We start from the raw sequence: 17,384 nt of genomic DNA on the forward strand, positions 1-17,384 counted from the left end.
TAAATCAGTCATCCAATCAGCTTTTTGGTCGCTGGGGATACGGCACGGGATTTCGTGTGTTCCTCCTTTAAATAAAAGCCTAACTTGCAGAGTACTGCCTCTTAATGAGTTTGCAGGTCGACAATAAGGCAAAATGATACACGTTCTGTGGCTCCTATTGGCTTTTCTGTGCAGATTTTGTCCAGGACAAGCTTGGTAAGCAAAACGCACGTTTTTAGTCTATGTTGTAAGTGCTGGCATAATATTATCTTCTTCTCAGGATCGCTGGTAACTTTTTAATGACTGGATCTAAGGTAAACGACAGTTACATGGGGAATGCTTATATAATTTAAGTCAAATAATAAACGAATTGTTTTGAATTTTTGCAGGGTTATCTTACCTACGCCAGAAGCGTGCAAGTTGGCACACAGATTGGCATCGACGAATGCAAACACCAGTTTACGTGGGACAAATGGAACTGCCCGGAAAGCGCTGTCCAGCTCAAAGGACTGAAACGTGGTTGGTAAAAACACTTGTAATTATGGAGGGGACACATATCTGCATGAAAAGCACAAGTATGAAGTGCAACTTTGACAAAACGTTTGGCTTTTAAATATATGGTGGAAAACAAAGACAAGGCTAAAAAAGCAGTTTCTGCTTTTGCACCCCTCTTTAAAATAAACTGCTGTATTTTAAGCCAAAAGAACTGTTGTCTTTGATAGAACGATATGTCTTTATGCTGCCATAGCAGATTCATGGCGCAGTAAGCCCAACTATTTTTAATTTGTCCGTTTTACCCTGGAGACCCCCGTTTACAGACGTCGTATATTTATTATTCCAAATGCCTGTCGATTTTTAGCTTAGAATCATTAATTGATGTCTAACATTTACTTTAAAAACAAAAAACGACTTTAAAAAATTATTCACTCACATATTAACTTTTAAACAAATTACGACACAATGAAAAAAATAGTGTCTGTAAATAAGTCACGAATATCTACCTCATAACTATCGCTTTATTGTATTTTTTTTTTTTTTTTTTTTTTTTTACTGACACATTTCTCCCAATACTGTATTTTAGATGATAATTGATCCAAACAAAGAAAAATTGGGGAAAAAATCCTTTTACAGGGTAAATATATGAAAAAGAAAATCTCGACACTCATTGATGTCTGCGATTTCTGCATCACGACCCTTGTTATATTACCATGTTTCACCCATAAAATCCCCTCAAAATCCGGCTGTGGCCATTCACAGCTGTGTCTTGACACTCAGTGATACATGGAGTTTTTTGGATCGAAAAGAAGTAAGTGTGTGATAATATCTCGTTAAAATCACGGCGTCTTTAATTATGCTCTCTTGTGCTCTCGCCTCCAGATATGATTTTGATGCTTTATAAAAAAAAAAAAAATTTTTTTAAACGCTCTCCTGTTCATAATTTTTCTTCCGCCAGAAAATTGAGATTTTAAGCTTTCAGAGGATGTATCACACATGCATATAGGACAATTTTGAAATTTTGCCAAATTGGGGGTCTCACAGCAGAACTTCAAGTCACCTGAGTGTTTTCCGCCATATATATTGTACTGTATGAGAATTCATATGTATGATGTTTTTGCAGCCACCAGAGAGACATCATTTGTCCATGCCATCAGTGCTGCAGGAGTCATGTACATTCTGACCAGGAACTGTAGTATGGGAGACCTTGACAACTGTGGCTGTGATGTCTCAAGGAATGGCAAAATTGGTAAGACTTCATTTAAAAATTCTACATTATATTTCTGCAATTCGTGTGATGTTATTAGGGCCGCAGCTATCAATTATTTTAGTAGTCCATTGATATATCAACTAGTTAGCTCGAATAATCAAGTAATCGGATTAGGAACATTTAATGCATTGCTGAATACATCTTAGGGATGTAAAACAAAGGCTTACTAATGATTGCACTTTCAAGATAAAATTCCTGAGTGTTGCTTCAAACAATGCAGAATTGCACTTTCATTTAAAAATAAATTAAAATACCTCAGCCTACCCTCAAATTGTATTTAAAAAAAAGATAAAAATAAATTAAAATACCTCAGCTTACAATCAAATTGTATTAAAAAAATAAATAAATGAGGATCTAAGTACAACAAAACAACAATTGGCAAACTTGCATAGCAAAAGTTTAGCTTGAATGCTATAAAATGCTAACTTTATTTGACAACGCTCTCAACAAATCGTTCAAACATATTCTCACAAAAAATAGCTAAATGTACCAATTAACTTAATTACTAATGCATTTAAAAAAAAACATTAGCTGTAACAAAAAACGTGTGTTGGTCTTAACAGAGAGCAGCTGGATTCAGCCCTGTTAAATGAGTTATCTAATATTCACTGGTGCCACTAGAAAGCAGGGTATCCACCCAACTCAATAAAACTAAATGCAAACAAAATTAACCATTACAATGCCACTCTAATTAAACGAATACTCGAAGCAGCAAAAACTGATCAGAAGCTTTTTTTTAATTGAATTAATGGAGTTAATCGATTGCAGTACTAGATGTTATAATTACAATGGCGTAAAAAAAAAAAAAAAAAAAAAAAAAGTTTGGGCGAACTTTTGCGTGCCACTGTATATAGCTGTACGATTATTGTGGTTTAAAAAAAAAAAAAAAAAAAAAAAAAAGCCTATACTTCAGCTGTGTTTGTTCTATAGGTGGTCAAGGCTGGTTGTGGGGTGGCTGCAGTGATAACGTGGATTTTGGGGAGAGAATTTCCAAAGAGTATGTGGATGCGCAGGAGACTGGTCAGGACTCAAGAGCTGCTGTCAACTTGCACAACAATGAAGTTGGGCGTCTTGTAAGCATACTTACACATGATGGATGGTTGGATGAGGAGGTAGAATAGATTAGATAACTCAATAGCACACTAAACAATCAATCACCATAATGAATAAAATTTAACACCCATTACACATCGAAATTGGCACAAAAAAAATATACCAAAGATTTGAAGGAAAACTGGAAGCCTGGAATTGCTTGCAAAGTATATGAATTTATTCCCAGTTCTTTCACACTGTGACACAAATGAGCACGAAGTACGAGTACTACTAGTAGTAGTAGTAGTTAAGTAATGTCAATCGATTATTAAGACCTGTCAAAATTGTATTTTAGACCTTTTATGAGATTTTAGGAGAATTTTAGACATTTTAATGCCTTAAATTCAGATTATTGGATTTAAGACTTTTATCAATTTATTTTACTCGTTCAGACCCTGCGGATACCCTATTCAATGTCACAATGCCACAGTGTAGGAAATACAGTCAGTGCACTTGGCAGGGCAGTATAGGGAGAATAAACTGTAAAATGTTTATATCCCAACAGGCCGTGAAAGCGACCATGAAGCGCATCTGCAGATGTCATGGCATGTCTGAGAGTTGCACCGTCCAAACGTGTTGGGCACAGTTGTCCGACTTTAGAGAAATAGGAGATTATTTAAAGGCCAAGCACCATCAAGCCCAAAAACTGGACATCGACAAGAAGCGCAAAAGGGCTGGCAACAGCGCGGAGAGCCGAGGGGGCATTGCAGACGTCTTCGGCAGCATTACCCAGACTGAGCTCATCTACCTGGAGGATTCTCCTGACTACTGCAAGAAAAACATCAGTCTAGGTCTGTACGGCACAGAGGGCCGAGAGTGCATGCAGCATGGTGAGGGTCTGACACAGTGGGAGAGGAGAAGTTGCCGCAGACTCTGCCATGAGTGCGGCCTGAGGGTGGAGGAGAGGCAGAAAGAGGTGGTTGCAAGTTGCAATTGTAAGTTCCAATGGTGCTGCAAGGTAAACTGTGACGACTGTTCAGAAGTCACAGTGAAACACGTCTGCGCCAGGAGGGACGCGACTGAAGGTCACGGCCCCAGACGTAGATATCGTGGACCCAAATAAAACATGGTCTTCTAAATGAAGGCCAAATTGGAATTGTCGTTAATGTTTGCACTTTTATGATGTGTTCATGTGTCTATTTATATTGTCGTTAAAATAAACAACTGTGCTTTCTGGGTCAAAGCATTTTGTTATCATTTATTCATGTTGAATGAATAACACTTGTTTCAGTTGGGAATCAGAGCACTTTATTCCAAGCTCTAAGGGAAGTGGTGGACATTAGAATTATAATGGTGTGAATACACTAAATAGAGGATTACAGGGATAACATGGTGCAGATGACACCTATGTAGGTGTTGATACACCATGACTTTGATGCCAATGTGTATTGAATTGATTCCCAAGGCTTTGAAAGACAAATTAGTATTTCCACCAAGACAGACATTTGTCCTGACAATCTGAGAGGATGTCAAACTCAGTCTATTTGTCACATTTCACATTTAAAGTATGTTAATGGGGATACAATACATTGAATTTAAAAGAAAGGCAGACCTCTTTGACAGGCCCGTGAACATTTTTCCTGCTTTCTCCAAGAGATGCTTGTCCTCAATTTCCACTGTGGGAGAAACAAATTAGTTTGGTTTCAAATACCGTATTTCACATGTAAGGTAAGTAACGAGTCACTAGCATGTTTTTTATCCCCTGTATCGACTGAAAATCTTCCACTCAGCTGGATACGTCATAAATCTGCCACTGTCTCAGTTAACTGAAGGATGGCAAGGCAATTCCCTTCATCGGGGGGTCCATCCTTGAGCAGAGGGGGAAGGAGTCTTTTTAACATTTTTGCCATTCTTTAGAGATAAGAAAGAAGCATCAACAGTGTATAACTTCACAATTAATAAAACTGGAAAAAGTTAGCCTCTCTTCTAAAGATACTAATAAGTTCTAATATATGTATACATCTACATATATGACTTTTTATGCCATAATAATTTCCATTTGCCCGTTTGCTCTCAGGGATGTCCTGGATTTCCCATGCTGTCCTGCTGTGTACTAATGAAGGATTTGCCCCACTGGTGGTCCTCCCCGGTTGACCCCTTATCTCTTATCTCCATTGGCTACACATGATTACTTCCATATTGGCCCCAAAAGGGAAACTTATGACCGAAACACTTTTTTGCTTATTGTTCTTCACTTGAATTTTGTCAATTCAAGTCAAGTCGGAGTTACAAACTTCAAAATGGAAAGTCTGTGTCAAATATTTTTATTTTGATGAACATTTCCGAATTAAAGCACTTGCTCTATTAACATACAGCAATCCATGTTAACGGTACTGTGACAAGATCCTGTCTTACACTAGGAGTACGTTTCAATATCAGAACAGTGGAGTAAAACAGAAGAGGGGAGGGGAGGGAAGGCCTTCACAAAGCCCCCCTAGGAGCACTCATGTATTCACCCAGACAGACCTGAGGGTCTTGGGGGTGGATCACACTGTGATTGATCATTCCCCCTCCTTGCTGCCCACCTCCATCACCCAGGTGCAAGATACAACGACACAAGTCTCGCTGTGCCGGGAAACAAGTCATGATTGAGGCTATGTTAACACTGGAGTGGATAAGGGCTTAAATTTACAGTTAGTTAGCCAGTAATGTCATCTATGCCAACCTACAGTTTTATGATAACCCTCTCCTAATTTTCTTTATATGGGATGGTTAGCCATGTCATTTTATAAATTCCGCGTTAAAAAGTTGTGTGATTAAGGTTGGAAACAATCACAATTGTTATACTTGTTTAGAAGATATTAATGAATGTGGTCATTAATATGACTGTTTGGTCAGTATATCAATTTATTGTAATTTGGACATTAAATTCAAAGCACAAAATTAATGACATACAAAATGTGACCAAAATATTAACTTCATTAATTCAATTTCTAAACACACACACAAAAATTAAAAAATTTTAAAAAATAAATTAAAAAACAAAAAACAATAAAAATAGGCTTTGCAAAAATTCCCCATTTTAAATTGCTTTTAACCAACAACAAAAAAAGGACACTGCCAACTTTGACCAAAAGGTGTCAGTGCAAGACTTTCTCAATGCATATTTTTCTTTTTAATAAATCCCTTACCCTTTTTGGGTGCTATAAAAGGTACTCAATTTGCAATAAAAAGCATGGGTATTACTACCCATCATTTTCACTAGCAAATGCCATCAAATGATATGCAAATCTATTTTATAATCATTATTATAATTTAAGACAATGGATCTTCTTGAAAATTGTACAAATATAGCCCATACAGAAATAATATATTACTAGGATAAGCAACAGTGAATTGATTGGATGAATAATATTTCTCTATTGCTACATTGTTCTCTGACTAAAATATAGCAATAAGCTTTGGAACTTTACTGTTTATTGTCATTGCTAAAGAATGAATACAGAATTCCAACGCATAACAAAGTATGAAAATTAACTATTCTTACTCAGTAGCAATGCTAAATTTCAACACCCAAACATTTTTATAAAATGAACAGCAGATGACAGTGTTTTCAAAATAATAGTACTTATGAGACTACTAGTAGTTTCAATTATCAGTGTCTTAGTTTTATAGCTGGATTGGAAAAGCATTGCGGGGATGAAGCAGAAAGTGCTGCCTGTATCTCCTTACATTGCGCTTTCGTCTCTAGCTGCAAAGAAAAAAAAAAAGAAACACTGAAATCGAAACATATGTATGTGTTGCTACATCATGAGGCTTCCAAACTTGGGTTACTGCTATCACTGCTATAATCCTTGCCCAGCTTATAGCTTTGAGGTTCGTAACCAAGGCAACTCAACTCCTTTTCGCTCCTGCCTCCAAAACACGAAGATAGACCGTAAAACATGAACCTATGATCTAGAGGAGAAAACGTTGGCCGTTCACTAAATGCAAACTGAAAAGTGTGCATGCCACAGGCAATGTTTGATGCTTGTAGAGGAGTGTAGTGCTGCATCATTAGGTCCAAGTCAGCTTTTTATGGGCGCTTTAAGTGTTGTTAAAATTCCCCAGGGTAAAGGAGATGATTACCCACCACAGGCACACATCGGCGCTCTACACCCAAACCACTAAGGTCTGCAGCGCCCTGCAGGATTCTGTCCTGCGTTCACACCAAGCTGCTAAATGTGCATGTTTGTTTCATTTTTAAAAAATGTGTCCATGATGCATAGTAGCTACCAAGGAGAACAATAATAAAATGTTACAAACTACAGATTTAGGGCTGTTACTTTATTTTTTTTAACCAAATATAGTACTATTTTATGCTATGATTACCTCTGCTCTCTTTCATGGTTTCCATGCGAAGCTTGCGGCGCCTGCTTAGGTGCCTCCTGGACGTTCAGGTGTCCCAGCTTGTCAGGGTGGCCGACACAAGCGATCAGATCACATTGCCTGAGCTGGGTTTGCACTGCAGGTGAAAAAAGACAGGAGAAAAAATGGTAGATAATCCAGTTTTGCAGTTAACAACTTTGTTGTTTACGAAAAATAATTTATTAATGTCACTTTTTACTCAACATAATACAGTGCATGCGTACTTGGGGGGGGGTCATAAAAATAATACCTGTGTTTTAGTGTCGATCAAAACTCTCAAGCTTGTAAAGACTACTATTACAATTTTAAGTAGCAAAGAACACAGTTGTGTATCAAATTTGTATTCTTTCTCATGACAAGTTTGTTTACTATAAAATTGGATCTCTCTAAATGTCACTAGTACAGAGCAATACTTACTACAAAAAAAAATTAACATGTTGGATTCCAGAACGTTAAGGATTAAACAAATCTTGAGGTTTCTTGGATTTGAGTTGTTAAGGAGAAAAGATATTTTTATTGATGGTGCACATTCTTTTTATTACTGTAACTGTCCCCCTCGGCAAAGAACAAGTCAAAACATCCTGCTTGATGGATAAGCGACTTCAGTAATCCTTCAGTTACTATCCAACCCACCAGCGGGTTACAAAATGACAGCTGTCACGTACAACAATGCAACTCGGCACCGCTGACACCTCTGAGCTGGGCTAACTTGCATAGCAGTTGGACTCCTGTAATCCGCGTTTGGCTATCGCATTGCAGATTCAGGGCAAACTGTTACATCTCGTGATTTGCATAGCTGACAATTGATCATCAATGTCATCCTGATCCCAATGGCAGAATTTATGTCTGGGTCGATTCTTTGAAGCATATTATGGATATTTTAAAGAATGATACATACTACATAGTTGATCCATGCAATTAGACAGCGATTCCAACTCTTTTAAGATATATTCCACATCAATGTAGGCTGCTGAGGAGAACTGTTCAGGGCTTGTCGCTGTGTTATTCATCTGGTGGAGAAAAATAAATAAATAAGGACATGACAAATTATTCAATAGGCACTACTTCACAAAATTTGAAAGTATAAAATATATTTATGATTAATGGTTGGGAGCAAACAAAGGCAGACTCTATTCTTAATCTGAACACATCCTTTTATTTGTCTTTGTGAACATATCTGAATGGCAGTGTATAAACAACAAAACAATATTACAACAAAACATGCAGTATTGATGACTGAGTGAACATATTTGAATTTAAGCTTGAACTTGGAGCAAATAGACATTGGATGTAAAACTTCATGCGTGTCTAGATTGTTACTGCGGACGTGTTTCTTCAGTGGGTCCCAATATGACCAACGAGCATTGGTGACGAGCCTCCTTCAGTTGCTGCAAGGACCCCCACAGTTCCGGGTTGGTCCTCAGGGCAGCCATGTCATACGCCATCCAAGTCAACCGCACTGCATGTGGACACAGCTGAACTTGAGTCGCACAGTACTTTAACCAGCACATCGCAATTCGTCATAGAATTTAACGTAACTAAGTCAAAAAGGTTTCTTACCAGCAATGTTCTCCATTTCATCTATCATTCTCTCCAAATGCTCGTTTTGTTCCAACGAGTCTTCAGCACCGTTTTGCGGATGAGAAGGGAATGGAGTGTCAGGCATCTGCAGAACAAACCCGAATGTCCACGCTATAGTCTGAAAACTAGACGTTTTTTTAGTGATTTTGAACGAAGACGCGAACGCCATTAGCCTCTGGTTTAAGATGCTAGCTTACGTTAGCTTTACCAATATCCTTGGCTTTTGACTCTTTCTTTACCAAAAAAAGAAGAATAACTGAACCACAATTCATTTATTAATAATAATTACGGTATCGTGAAAGGTGGGGAAGGAATAAATATTTCATTACTTACGTTCATTAGGTGTTTTGGGTCGTGTACCCGACTTTCCTAGTAGGCAGCTAGTGTTCCTCTAGCTAGCTCCAGTGGGCACATGAACTTGTTTCAGGACCTGTTTATTCAAAAAGAATAAGTTCAAATACACACACACACACACACACACACACACACACACTTTATTGGATTATTTTTATTTATTTATTTATTTATTTATTCATTTATTTATTTATTTATTTATGTTACCCTGTCGTGTTCAGCAGCTTAGACCCGAAAAATTGGAATCGGAGTGCCCTTATGTTCTAATCAGTTTAAATTTAAATGTATGGAAGGGAGTTTGATAAATACTTATAAAATATAATACAGTAGTTTAAGAAAAAAAAAAATCACACTTAATCACATGAAAAAACTAAGAGAATTTGTGAACAATGCACAGGAAAAATCTAAATGCATTGTATTTAAAATAATATATTTATGCAATACACAAAACAACAATTTAAATATTTTCCTAATTATAAGAATGAACCAATATCAAACGGGCCATTTTGAATACTATTATAAAGGAATTGAATTTTCTATTCACATTAAATGGAAAAAATGAAACACAAGGTGCAGTAACACTTTAACTCTTAATGATTTTTTTTTTTACAATCAAATTGATTGTACTGATTTTCTGAGAAAAGAAAACAAAACCATGTCCTCTTTGTCAGAAGTCAGAAACCTTGGCGTAATTACTGACTCAGGCCTAAAATTTGACAGCCATCTAAAGTCCGTCACTAAATCTGCTTATTACCACCTAAAAATATAGCCAGAATTAAGTGGCTTCTGACTCAACAAGACATGGAAAAACTTATGCATGCATTGATTTTCAGCAGATTGGACTATATTTATGGGTCTTGATAAAAAAATCAGTCAGGAAGCTGCAGCTAGTACAGAATGCTGCAGCCAAAATTTGAGTCCTCACAAATACGAGGAAGCTGGACCACATTACACTGGTTTTGAAATCGCTACACTGGCTTCCAGTGAGTCAAAGGATAGACTATAAAATACTACTGCTCATCTACAAAACACTTAATGGCCTTGGACCAAAATACATGCTTGATTTGTTAGATTCCAATGAGATATCTAGACCCCTAAGGTCGTCTGGAACCGGTCTCCTGCATGTTCCAAGAACAAGAACCAAGCAGGGTGAGGCAGCATTTAGTTATTATGCTTCTCACCTCTGGAACAAGTTACCTGAACGTCTGAAGTATGCTCAAACTGTTAGCTCCTTTAAATCAGGGCTAAAAACACTTTTGTTTAGCACTGCATATCTATAACTGTCTATATATTTCAATCTACTTGCTTTCTATTCCTCTTGTGCTTATTTCCATTGCTGATTTAAATTATTATTAGTAGTAGTAGTAGTTTTTGTTTTATTTTTATTTGTTTATTTTTATTCTATTTGGGTTAAATGCGATTTTTATGTATAATTTTATTTCCTATTTTGATTGTCTTGGTTTTTACATTGTATTGATTTAAATGTGATTTTTATGATCTTCATGTGATGTAAAGCACTTTGAATTGCCTTGTGTTGAATTGTGCTATATAAATGAAATTGCCTTGCCTTGCCTTGTAAAGATTAATGGGTTGAAAAGACCCACAATAGATAACACTATATCCATATTGAGTGAAAATACTAATAATGAATATAAATATTATCTAACGTTACATTTGCCTTGTTTTTATTAAAACGATCATGCTGAAATTAAATTTAGTAAGCGTTCCAAAAATACTCATTTATAAAATAATAAAAGTAATGTGTACACTGAAACTAATAAATATGCCACAGTTTAAGTTTTAAGAAAATGAGGTTGAAAAAAACTGCCTGGAGCAAATGAACAATCCCCCCCGAAAAGGCTGCTCACCTAAGGACAGAGCCAATCAAATGACAGAAGGGGCGTTTCCAAGGACACAGATAAGGCAGGTAAGACAGGTGACATTTCAACATAAACCAAGGGCAAAGCCGACAAGCAAAGAGTACAGATAACACCATTTGGATCAACTTACTACCTTCGACAGCTTGAATCGAAAGAACTTCAAAAATATTTTCATACGGAACTTAAGAACACTGAAAGTCAAAGAAGCTCTCTTCAAGGTAAGAAGAAACACTGCTTTGACAATGTCTGCATTTGAGGCCCAGGAACAGTCTCCGCCACGTTGTGGGCCTCAATTCCCGAGCCTTGGCCAGGAGCCCCCTGAACTCAGTCTCTACAGTGATTGTTACTACCCTCCGCCATCCTTGCCAAGTCCTCAACGCACCACACCTACCTCTTATGAGCTAGGTGACTACAGCACCACATCTCCAAACCCTTACCTTTGGTTCAACGGCTCTGGGCTCAACACACCCTCATACTTGACTACCAACGGTCCGCCTGGGAACCCAGGCCCTCCCTTCGTCCCACAGCACTATGGCATGCAACGGCCTTACCTGGGTCCAACTGGAGCAGGAGGCCCAGGGGGTGAATTGAGCTGGTTCTCGCTCCCATCACAGGAGGACCTGATGAAGTTGGTCAGGCCGCCTTATTCTTACTCGGCTCTCATCGCCATGGCTATTCACGGGGCACCTGACAGGCGGTTGACCTTGAGTCAGATATATCAGTACGTTGCAGACAACTTCCCTTTCTACAACAAGAGTAAAGCAGGATGGCAGAATTCCATCAGACACAACCTGTCGCTAAATGACTGCTTCAAAAAAGTACCAAGGGATGAAGATGACCCAGGTAATATAATGACAATAACACTTTAATTTATCACTTTCTCAACCAAATTGAATTGTACCTCATATATTGTTTACATTTTTCCTAAATCTCACTTAACAGGCAAGGGAAACTACTGGACGCTTGACCCAAACTGTGAAAAGATGTTTGACAATGGGAACTTCCGCCGCAAAAGGAAGAGAAAGTCCGATTCCCTCTCTGGTGTTGATGGTAGTTCAGGGGGCCCTGAGTCAGGTGAGAGTGAGAGGGACAGCCCCAAACACTCTGCCAACTCTTCCCTAAACATCTCCCAGACCCCGGACAGAATCCCTTCACCGTCGTCATCTGGCGCTACACCTTGTCTGAGCAGCTTCCTGTCTGAAATGTCGGGAGTGTCAGCTGGCTCAACTACTGATGTGGGAGGCGATGGATTGGGGAGAGCCCTGCAGGTCAACCTTCCCATGGATGGGCCACACAGGCTTCCGCAACCTACAAGTTTTAGCAGCTACTCCCCAAACTCTGCTGGCCGAGAGTGGCTTCCACAGGTGCAAGCTCCCCCTGTGCTTTCTTCTTCACCCACCCACTCTTCGCTCGGGTACCCCAGCCCCATCCTCAGCCAGTACAATGCATCCAGTGGACACTTCTACCCCACCCTGAGCTCGTCAGGAATCGTCTATCACCGCGAGGGCACTGAAGTTTAACTAAAATTTATTCAAATTAATGTATTGACAAGACTAGTTTTCATTTGCAGTATACTTGTCATCTTTAGAAGGGAACACACACCCTAAGCATGTTTGCGCTGACAGAGACGGTTGAAATCACAAAAGCGTGTGACAGCAGTATAAAACACCTTAGATTCCCACAGAAACAGCTGAGTCAGCAGCAAAAGGCTGAAACTGTCTGAAACTTCCAAATCTAGTGTCAGCTTTATTCCTACCAAAGCTAGTTTCTATCAGAGCTGACTCATTCTGAACTGATCTGAGATCTGATCTGCTGACGTCAGTGTGTTCCACTCTACTATCTGTGATTCTTTGATGGTATCACACAAATACAACGTCCAGGCAGCAGTTTGTAGATGAGCGGTTAAATTATACTTTTGTCTACACATTATTTTCATGTGAACCATTATTTTGATTTGTTATCTCCTAAATGATGAACTTCTTGTTGTTCTTGTAAATATGTCCATGTGTCTTTTTATCTTAATCCTTTATAATATTTGGTTGGTATTTCTCCTGATAATGTAGTCGTAATATAAGATAATTGTGATGTTGCCTTTTTGATATGAATAAAAAACTTTTGACAGCTGCATTTGCAACTTGTTTGTGTTTTTTACAAGTAAATAAACAGTTTTTGTTTCAACTTTGAGTTATGAAAACCCAAATAAACATCAACAGAACTGAAATGAATTCAACGTAAGTAGAAAGGGATCGAAAACATCTCTCCGAGGGTCAGCGATAGCCAGCTCAGTAGGAACCTCTGGTCGTTGAAACATGATCTTTGTGTGATAAATTGTTCAACAGATTCACTGAAATGATAAAAATCCTTATTCCCATGCTGTCTCCCTCCCCTAACCACAAAACTAAACACTGTGACAGTGCCTATGTAAACTGTGTATACTGCTGACTCGATGAAGCTTGATTCATTGTTTGAGAATAACTGTCACATGTGTCAACAATGCTGAAGTAGGAACTGATTCCCGACAGCACAATTTGATTGCTGGATCATCTTAAATGTCACCAGCATCAGCTGAAAGTACTAGAATTAATCTATTAATTTTAATGATAATATTTTATATACACAGCAAGGCAAGGAAAGACAAATTTATTTATATAGCACAATTCAACACAAGGCAATTCAAAGTGCTTTACATCACATGAAGATCATAAAAATCACTTTAAAATCAATAGAACGTTAAAACAAAGACAATCGAAATAGGAAATAAAATTATACATAAAAAACTCATTTAATCACGAATATAATAAAAAAATAATAATAATAAAAATAAAATAAAACAAATACTACTGCTACTGCTAATAAGGAGAAGTATTTGCACCCGTTGTGATTTTGCAAGTTCAACCACTAAGAAAATAGATAGAAGTCATAAATTTCAATCATAGATGCATTTCCATTCATAGAGACTTTTTTTTTTTTTTAATCCCAAAATGACATTGTATGATTTTTTTTTAAAAAAAATAATTTCTTTGTAATTTACTGGGGTTCATAAGTATTTTTCCCCCTGACAATCAGCAATAAATATGACACTCGAAGAGTTGTCAGTGTACCTTAGGAAAAAAAAAGTCTACCTTTATTTCATGAGTATCCCACCCCGTTTGAGCTCATTATAGTCACCTGTGCACCCCACAGTCAGTCATAATCCAACTGCTACCATGGGCAAGACCAGAGAGCTTACGAAAGACACAAGAGAAAAAAATGTTGAGTTCCACAAAGCTGGAAAAGGCTATGGGACAATTGGAAAGCAGCTTGGTGAGAATAAATCAATAGTTGCAGTAATTGATAGAAAATGGAAAAGGCTGAACATGACTGATAATCTACTTCGGACTGGCAATCCATGTAAAATCTCTCCTCGTGGGGCATCACTCATGATAAGAAAAGTGAAGGCTCAGCCAAGAACTACATGGCAGGAGTTGGTCAATGACCTGAAGACAGCTGGATGCACAGTTGCACAGGCTACTGTCAGTAGCACACTACGGTGCAATGGTTTAAAATCATGCATTGCTCAGAAGGTTCCCCTGTTGAGGCCAGTAAATGTGAAAGGGATCCTCTATTTTTAAGACAAGTAATTCCTAAAACATAAATGTTAGTATGAGTTATAATAATTTGATATTAAAACCCCTCTTAATGTTTTTGTTCTAATAAAGTTTGTAAAATTATTTTAAGTGATAGGTCGCCATTCTTGTTATGTCGCAGTGCGTGACATCACTGGCCCCGAATGCCGAAATTCCAGCTTGTCACTCGTTAGCTTTCCCAACATGTAGTCAGTTCTACCCTTCCTATTTGAACCAGATCTGAAAAGTGAAGAGCAGGACAGCACTGTCAGTTGTTCACAAGACGAGTTTCAGGGAAAAATGCGTGCAGCAAATACCTGATAAGACAAAAGTTGGGCAAAACTGGTGATGCGAGAGAGTCCTGGTGGTAACTCCGGTTGGGAACGAGAGTGCATGCTGTTGGGATTCGGGAACTCCGGTTTTATTAGCAGATATTCAATGTAAGCATATTGCATTTTCAAACATTTTCCCAATATAATTATGTAGATTGTTAGCATCCAGAGCTGCCGTGTGCTTTACATACAGTACAGGCCAAAGAGCACACCTTGTGTATTCCAGGTCTTGTACATTGTAACGCGTGGTAGCTAGGATACGTGTATAAAAGTACCAGAAAGGGGAGAAGCTTCCACTTATGCACATTTATTCACAAAAAATAATATTTCCACCTTGACCACTCTTCACTAGGGAGCTCAGCAGTACGCAAACACGCATTCCCTGACGAACTCCAACAATGTTGTAAGGTCCACGTCAGAGTCACTGTCGTCACTGTAGCGTGCCATAGTGCTTTAATTATTTAGTATGATTTGGGGAAAACTCCCACGAAGAATAGTCAACAAAAAAAGATAGCAATACTAATCCAAATCCGCATTTTTACTCACTCGAATATCCAGGAATTAGACCGATCCCATGGCAATATCGCAGCCGCGATTAGGCCATCGATTCCACAAAATAGACTGATCCAAAAAGCCACTGTGGGACCGACGTATAAAAATAAATGGACAGCTCCAAAACCATTATTGCAGACGCGATGGGACCTTTACTTGGAAAAATGTTCGGGCGCCAGTTGTAACGCGTGGTGGGTAGGATGCATGCATACAGGGACCAAAAAGGGGAGAAGCTTCCACTTATGCACATTTATTCACTAAAAGTAATAATTCCACCTTGACCACTCACTTCACTCCCCTTTTTTCCATTTGACTGGAAATTGCATCCAAAAGTAGCACATTGTGGCATTTTACTTCGCGAGTTTAGGCAGCAATAAGCAATTGTTGAACACGCTACACATTCGGAAAGATGCCAATTACGTCATCACTGCGAGCCCGCAAACCATGGCGCCAACTAACGGTCAAAATATGGACTAAATATTATAAAATATTGCCATTGATTTAACATTTTATGTGTTTCTAACAACATATTTTAGTACAAGAGAACAATGGTGGTTTATTAGAGCCTACATGTATTTAAATCAGAGGATCACTTGTAGGCTCGTCTGAAGTTTGCCAGGGACCATCTCAATGATGCAAAGGAGTCATGGGAGAAAGTCATGTGATCAGATGAGACCAAGGTAGATGTTTTTTGTGCAAACCTTACTCGTCGTGTGTGGAGGAAAAGAAGGATGAGTACAATCCCAAAAACACAATTCACACTGTGAAGTATGGGGGTGGAAACATCATGCTTTGGGGCTGCTTTTCGGTATAGGGAAAGGGGCAACTGTACTGTATTAAGCAGAGGACGAATAGTAAAATCTATCATCAGATTTTGAGCCTCCTTCCCTTAGTCAGAGACTTGAAGATGAGTCGTGGCTCGAAATTCCAACATGACAATGATCTGAAGCACACAGCCAAGCTAACCAAGGAGTGGCTGCGTAAAAGGTATCTGGAGTGGCTTCGTCGGTCTCCATACCTCAATCCAATAGAAAATCTTTGGATGGAGCTGAAACTTTGTTTCTCAATGACAGCCCCGAAACTAGACAGATCTAGAGAAGATTTGTGTGGAGGAATGGGCCAAAATCTCTGTTCCTCTATGTGAAAACCAGGTGAAGAACTACAGAAAGCGTCTGATCTCTGTAATTGCAAACACAGGCTTCTGCGCTAAATATTAGCACTGCTTTTCTCAGGCAAATACTTATGAACTCCAGTAAATTACAAATAAATTATTAAAAAAACCTAGAATGGGAGTTTTCTTTTTATCGTCAATTGATTCAATTTGTGTCACCCATGAATATTTCAAATAAATGACATTGGCAACAATTTACAACAATTATAATAGAGCTAAAACAATTCAAATTTACTTTAAACTTGTGATTCATTTATGTACTCTTGTAAAATCCATGCACTGGTACTGTTGTAGACCTTTCTCTAGCAGTCCTGAGCATAAATATGTAAATGTCCAATAATTTACCCATTGATGAATTTCAGCCCGGGGGCTCTATTTACCCTGAAACACAGGCAGCATGACATCCATTTACACTAAACACAAAATGAAAAAGAAACAACGAACAAAGGGTAAAAGACAGAAGACGGGCGGTGAAAAAAAATCTGGAAAGGCAGAATTCAACAACCGGGCATAAAAGACTAAGTATTGTGTGTGTCATTTGAAGGTGAGAAGATAAGAATATCTATTATGTGTTGATGTCAGATATGACAGATATGACGTGTCTGAAAAACAAATTTAAAAAATAATAATTTAACTTCAATTATGAAAAAAAAGTGGCCACTTGCAGTCATTTAGAAGGCAGATGGTGATTGAGCCAAATTCATATGCAAATTGGTCTTCTTCACC

General features: G+C 38.2%; 3 protein-coding genes and 1 long non-coding RNA gene across 4 annotated transcripts; 2 read left to right on the top strand and 2 right to left on the bottom strand.

The window, feature by feature from the left end:
- Positions 1-133: 133 nt before the first annotated feature.
- On the top strand, positions 134-3,981 carry LOC130924301 (protein Wnt-8a-like). Its single transcript, XM_057850757.1, has 6 exons — positions 134-195; positions 260-293; positions 369-498; positions 1,598-1,723; positions 2,675-2,817; positions 3,342-3,981. The coding sequence occupies exons 1-6, from the start codon at positions 134-136 to the stop codon at positions 3,897-3,899; spliced, it is 1,053 nt and encodes a 350-aa protein (XP_057706740.1). The 3' UTR covers positions 3,900-3,981.
- A 2,136-nt stretch (positions 3,982-6,117) lies between these two features.
- LOC130924303 (uncharacterized) lies at positions 6,118-8,191 on the bottom strand. Its single transcript, XR_009064854.1, has 3 exons — positions 8,082-8,191; positions 7,148-7,280; positions 6,118-6,527 (listed from the first exon to the last, which is right to left on the bottom strand). It is a non-coding gene; the product is annotated as an uncharacterized LOC130924303 (long non-coding RNA).
- Positions 8,192-8,337: 146 nt separating this feature from the next.
- Positions 8,338-9,405, bottom strand: syce3 (synaptonemal complex central element protein 3). Its single transcript, XM_057851192.1, has 4 exons — positions 9,326-9,405; positions 9,098-9,194; positions 8,744-8,849; positions 8,338-8,642 (listed from the first exon to the last, which is right to left on the bottom strand). Exons 2-4 carry the CDS (start codon positions 9,101-9,103, stop codon positions 8,500-8,502), a joined length of 255 nt encoding a protein of 84 aa, XP_057707175.1. The 5' UTR covers positions 9,104-9,194; positions 9,326-9,405; the 3' UTR covers positions 8,338-8,499.
- Positions 9,406-11,083: 1,678 nt separating this feature from the next.
- On the top strand, positions 11,084-13,117 carry foxi3b (forkhead box I3b). Its single transcript, XM_057850684.1, has 2 exons — positions 11,084-11,841; positions 11,941-13,117. The coding sequence occupies exons 1-2, from the start codon at positions 11,241-11,243 to the stop codon at positions 12,516-12,518; spliced, it is 1,179 nt and encodes a 392-aa protein (XP_057706667.1). The 5' UTR covers positions 11,084-11,240; the 3' UTR covers positions 12,519-13,117.
- Positions 13,118-17,384: the final 4,267 nt, after the last annotated feature.

Source organism: Corythoichthys intestinalis, chromosome 11 (genome assembly GCF_030265065.1).
Source record: "Corythoichthys intestinalis isolate RoL2023-P3 chromosome 11, ASM3026506v1, whole genome shotgun sequence".
NCBI classification, from domain to species: domain Eukaryota; kingdom Metazoa; phylum Chordata; class Actinopteri; order Syngnathiformes; family Syngnathidae; genus Corythoichthys; species Corythoichthys intestinalis.

Bases quoted from the DNA above. Each gene is read 5' to 3' on its own strand.
- LOC130924301 (XM_057850757.1), top strand. From the start codon at position 134: ATGATACACGTTCTGTGGCTCCTATTGGCTTTTCTGTGCAGATTTTGT. The intron at 196-259 runs GTAAGCAAAACG...TCTTCTTCTCAG, and splicing joins TTTTGTCCAGGACAAGCTTG to GATCGCTGGTAACTTTTTAA. The intron at 2,818-3,341 runs GTAAGCATACTT...ATATCCCAACAG, and splicing joins ACAATGAAGTTGGGCGTCTT to GCCGTGAAAGCGACCATGAA.
- syce3 (XM_057851192.1), bottom strand. The intron at 8,643-8,743 runs GTAAGAAACCTT...GTCCACATGCAG, and splicing joins TGAAATGGAGAACATTGCTG to TGCGGTTGACTTGGATGGCG.
- foxi3b (XM_057850684.1), top strand. From the start codon at position 11,241: ATGTCTGCATTTGAGGCCCAGGAACAGTCTCCGCCACGTTGTGGGCCT. The intron at 11,842-11,940 runs GTAATATAATGA...CTCACTTAACAG, and splicing joins AAGGGATGAAGATGACCCAG to GCAAGGGAAACTACTGGACG.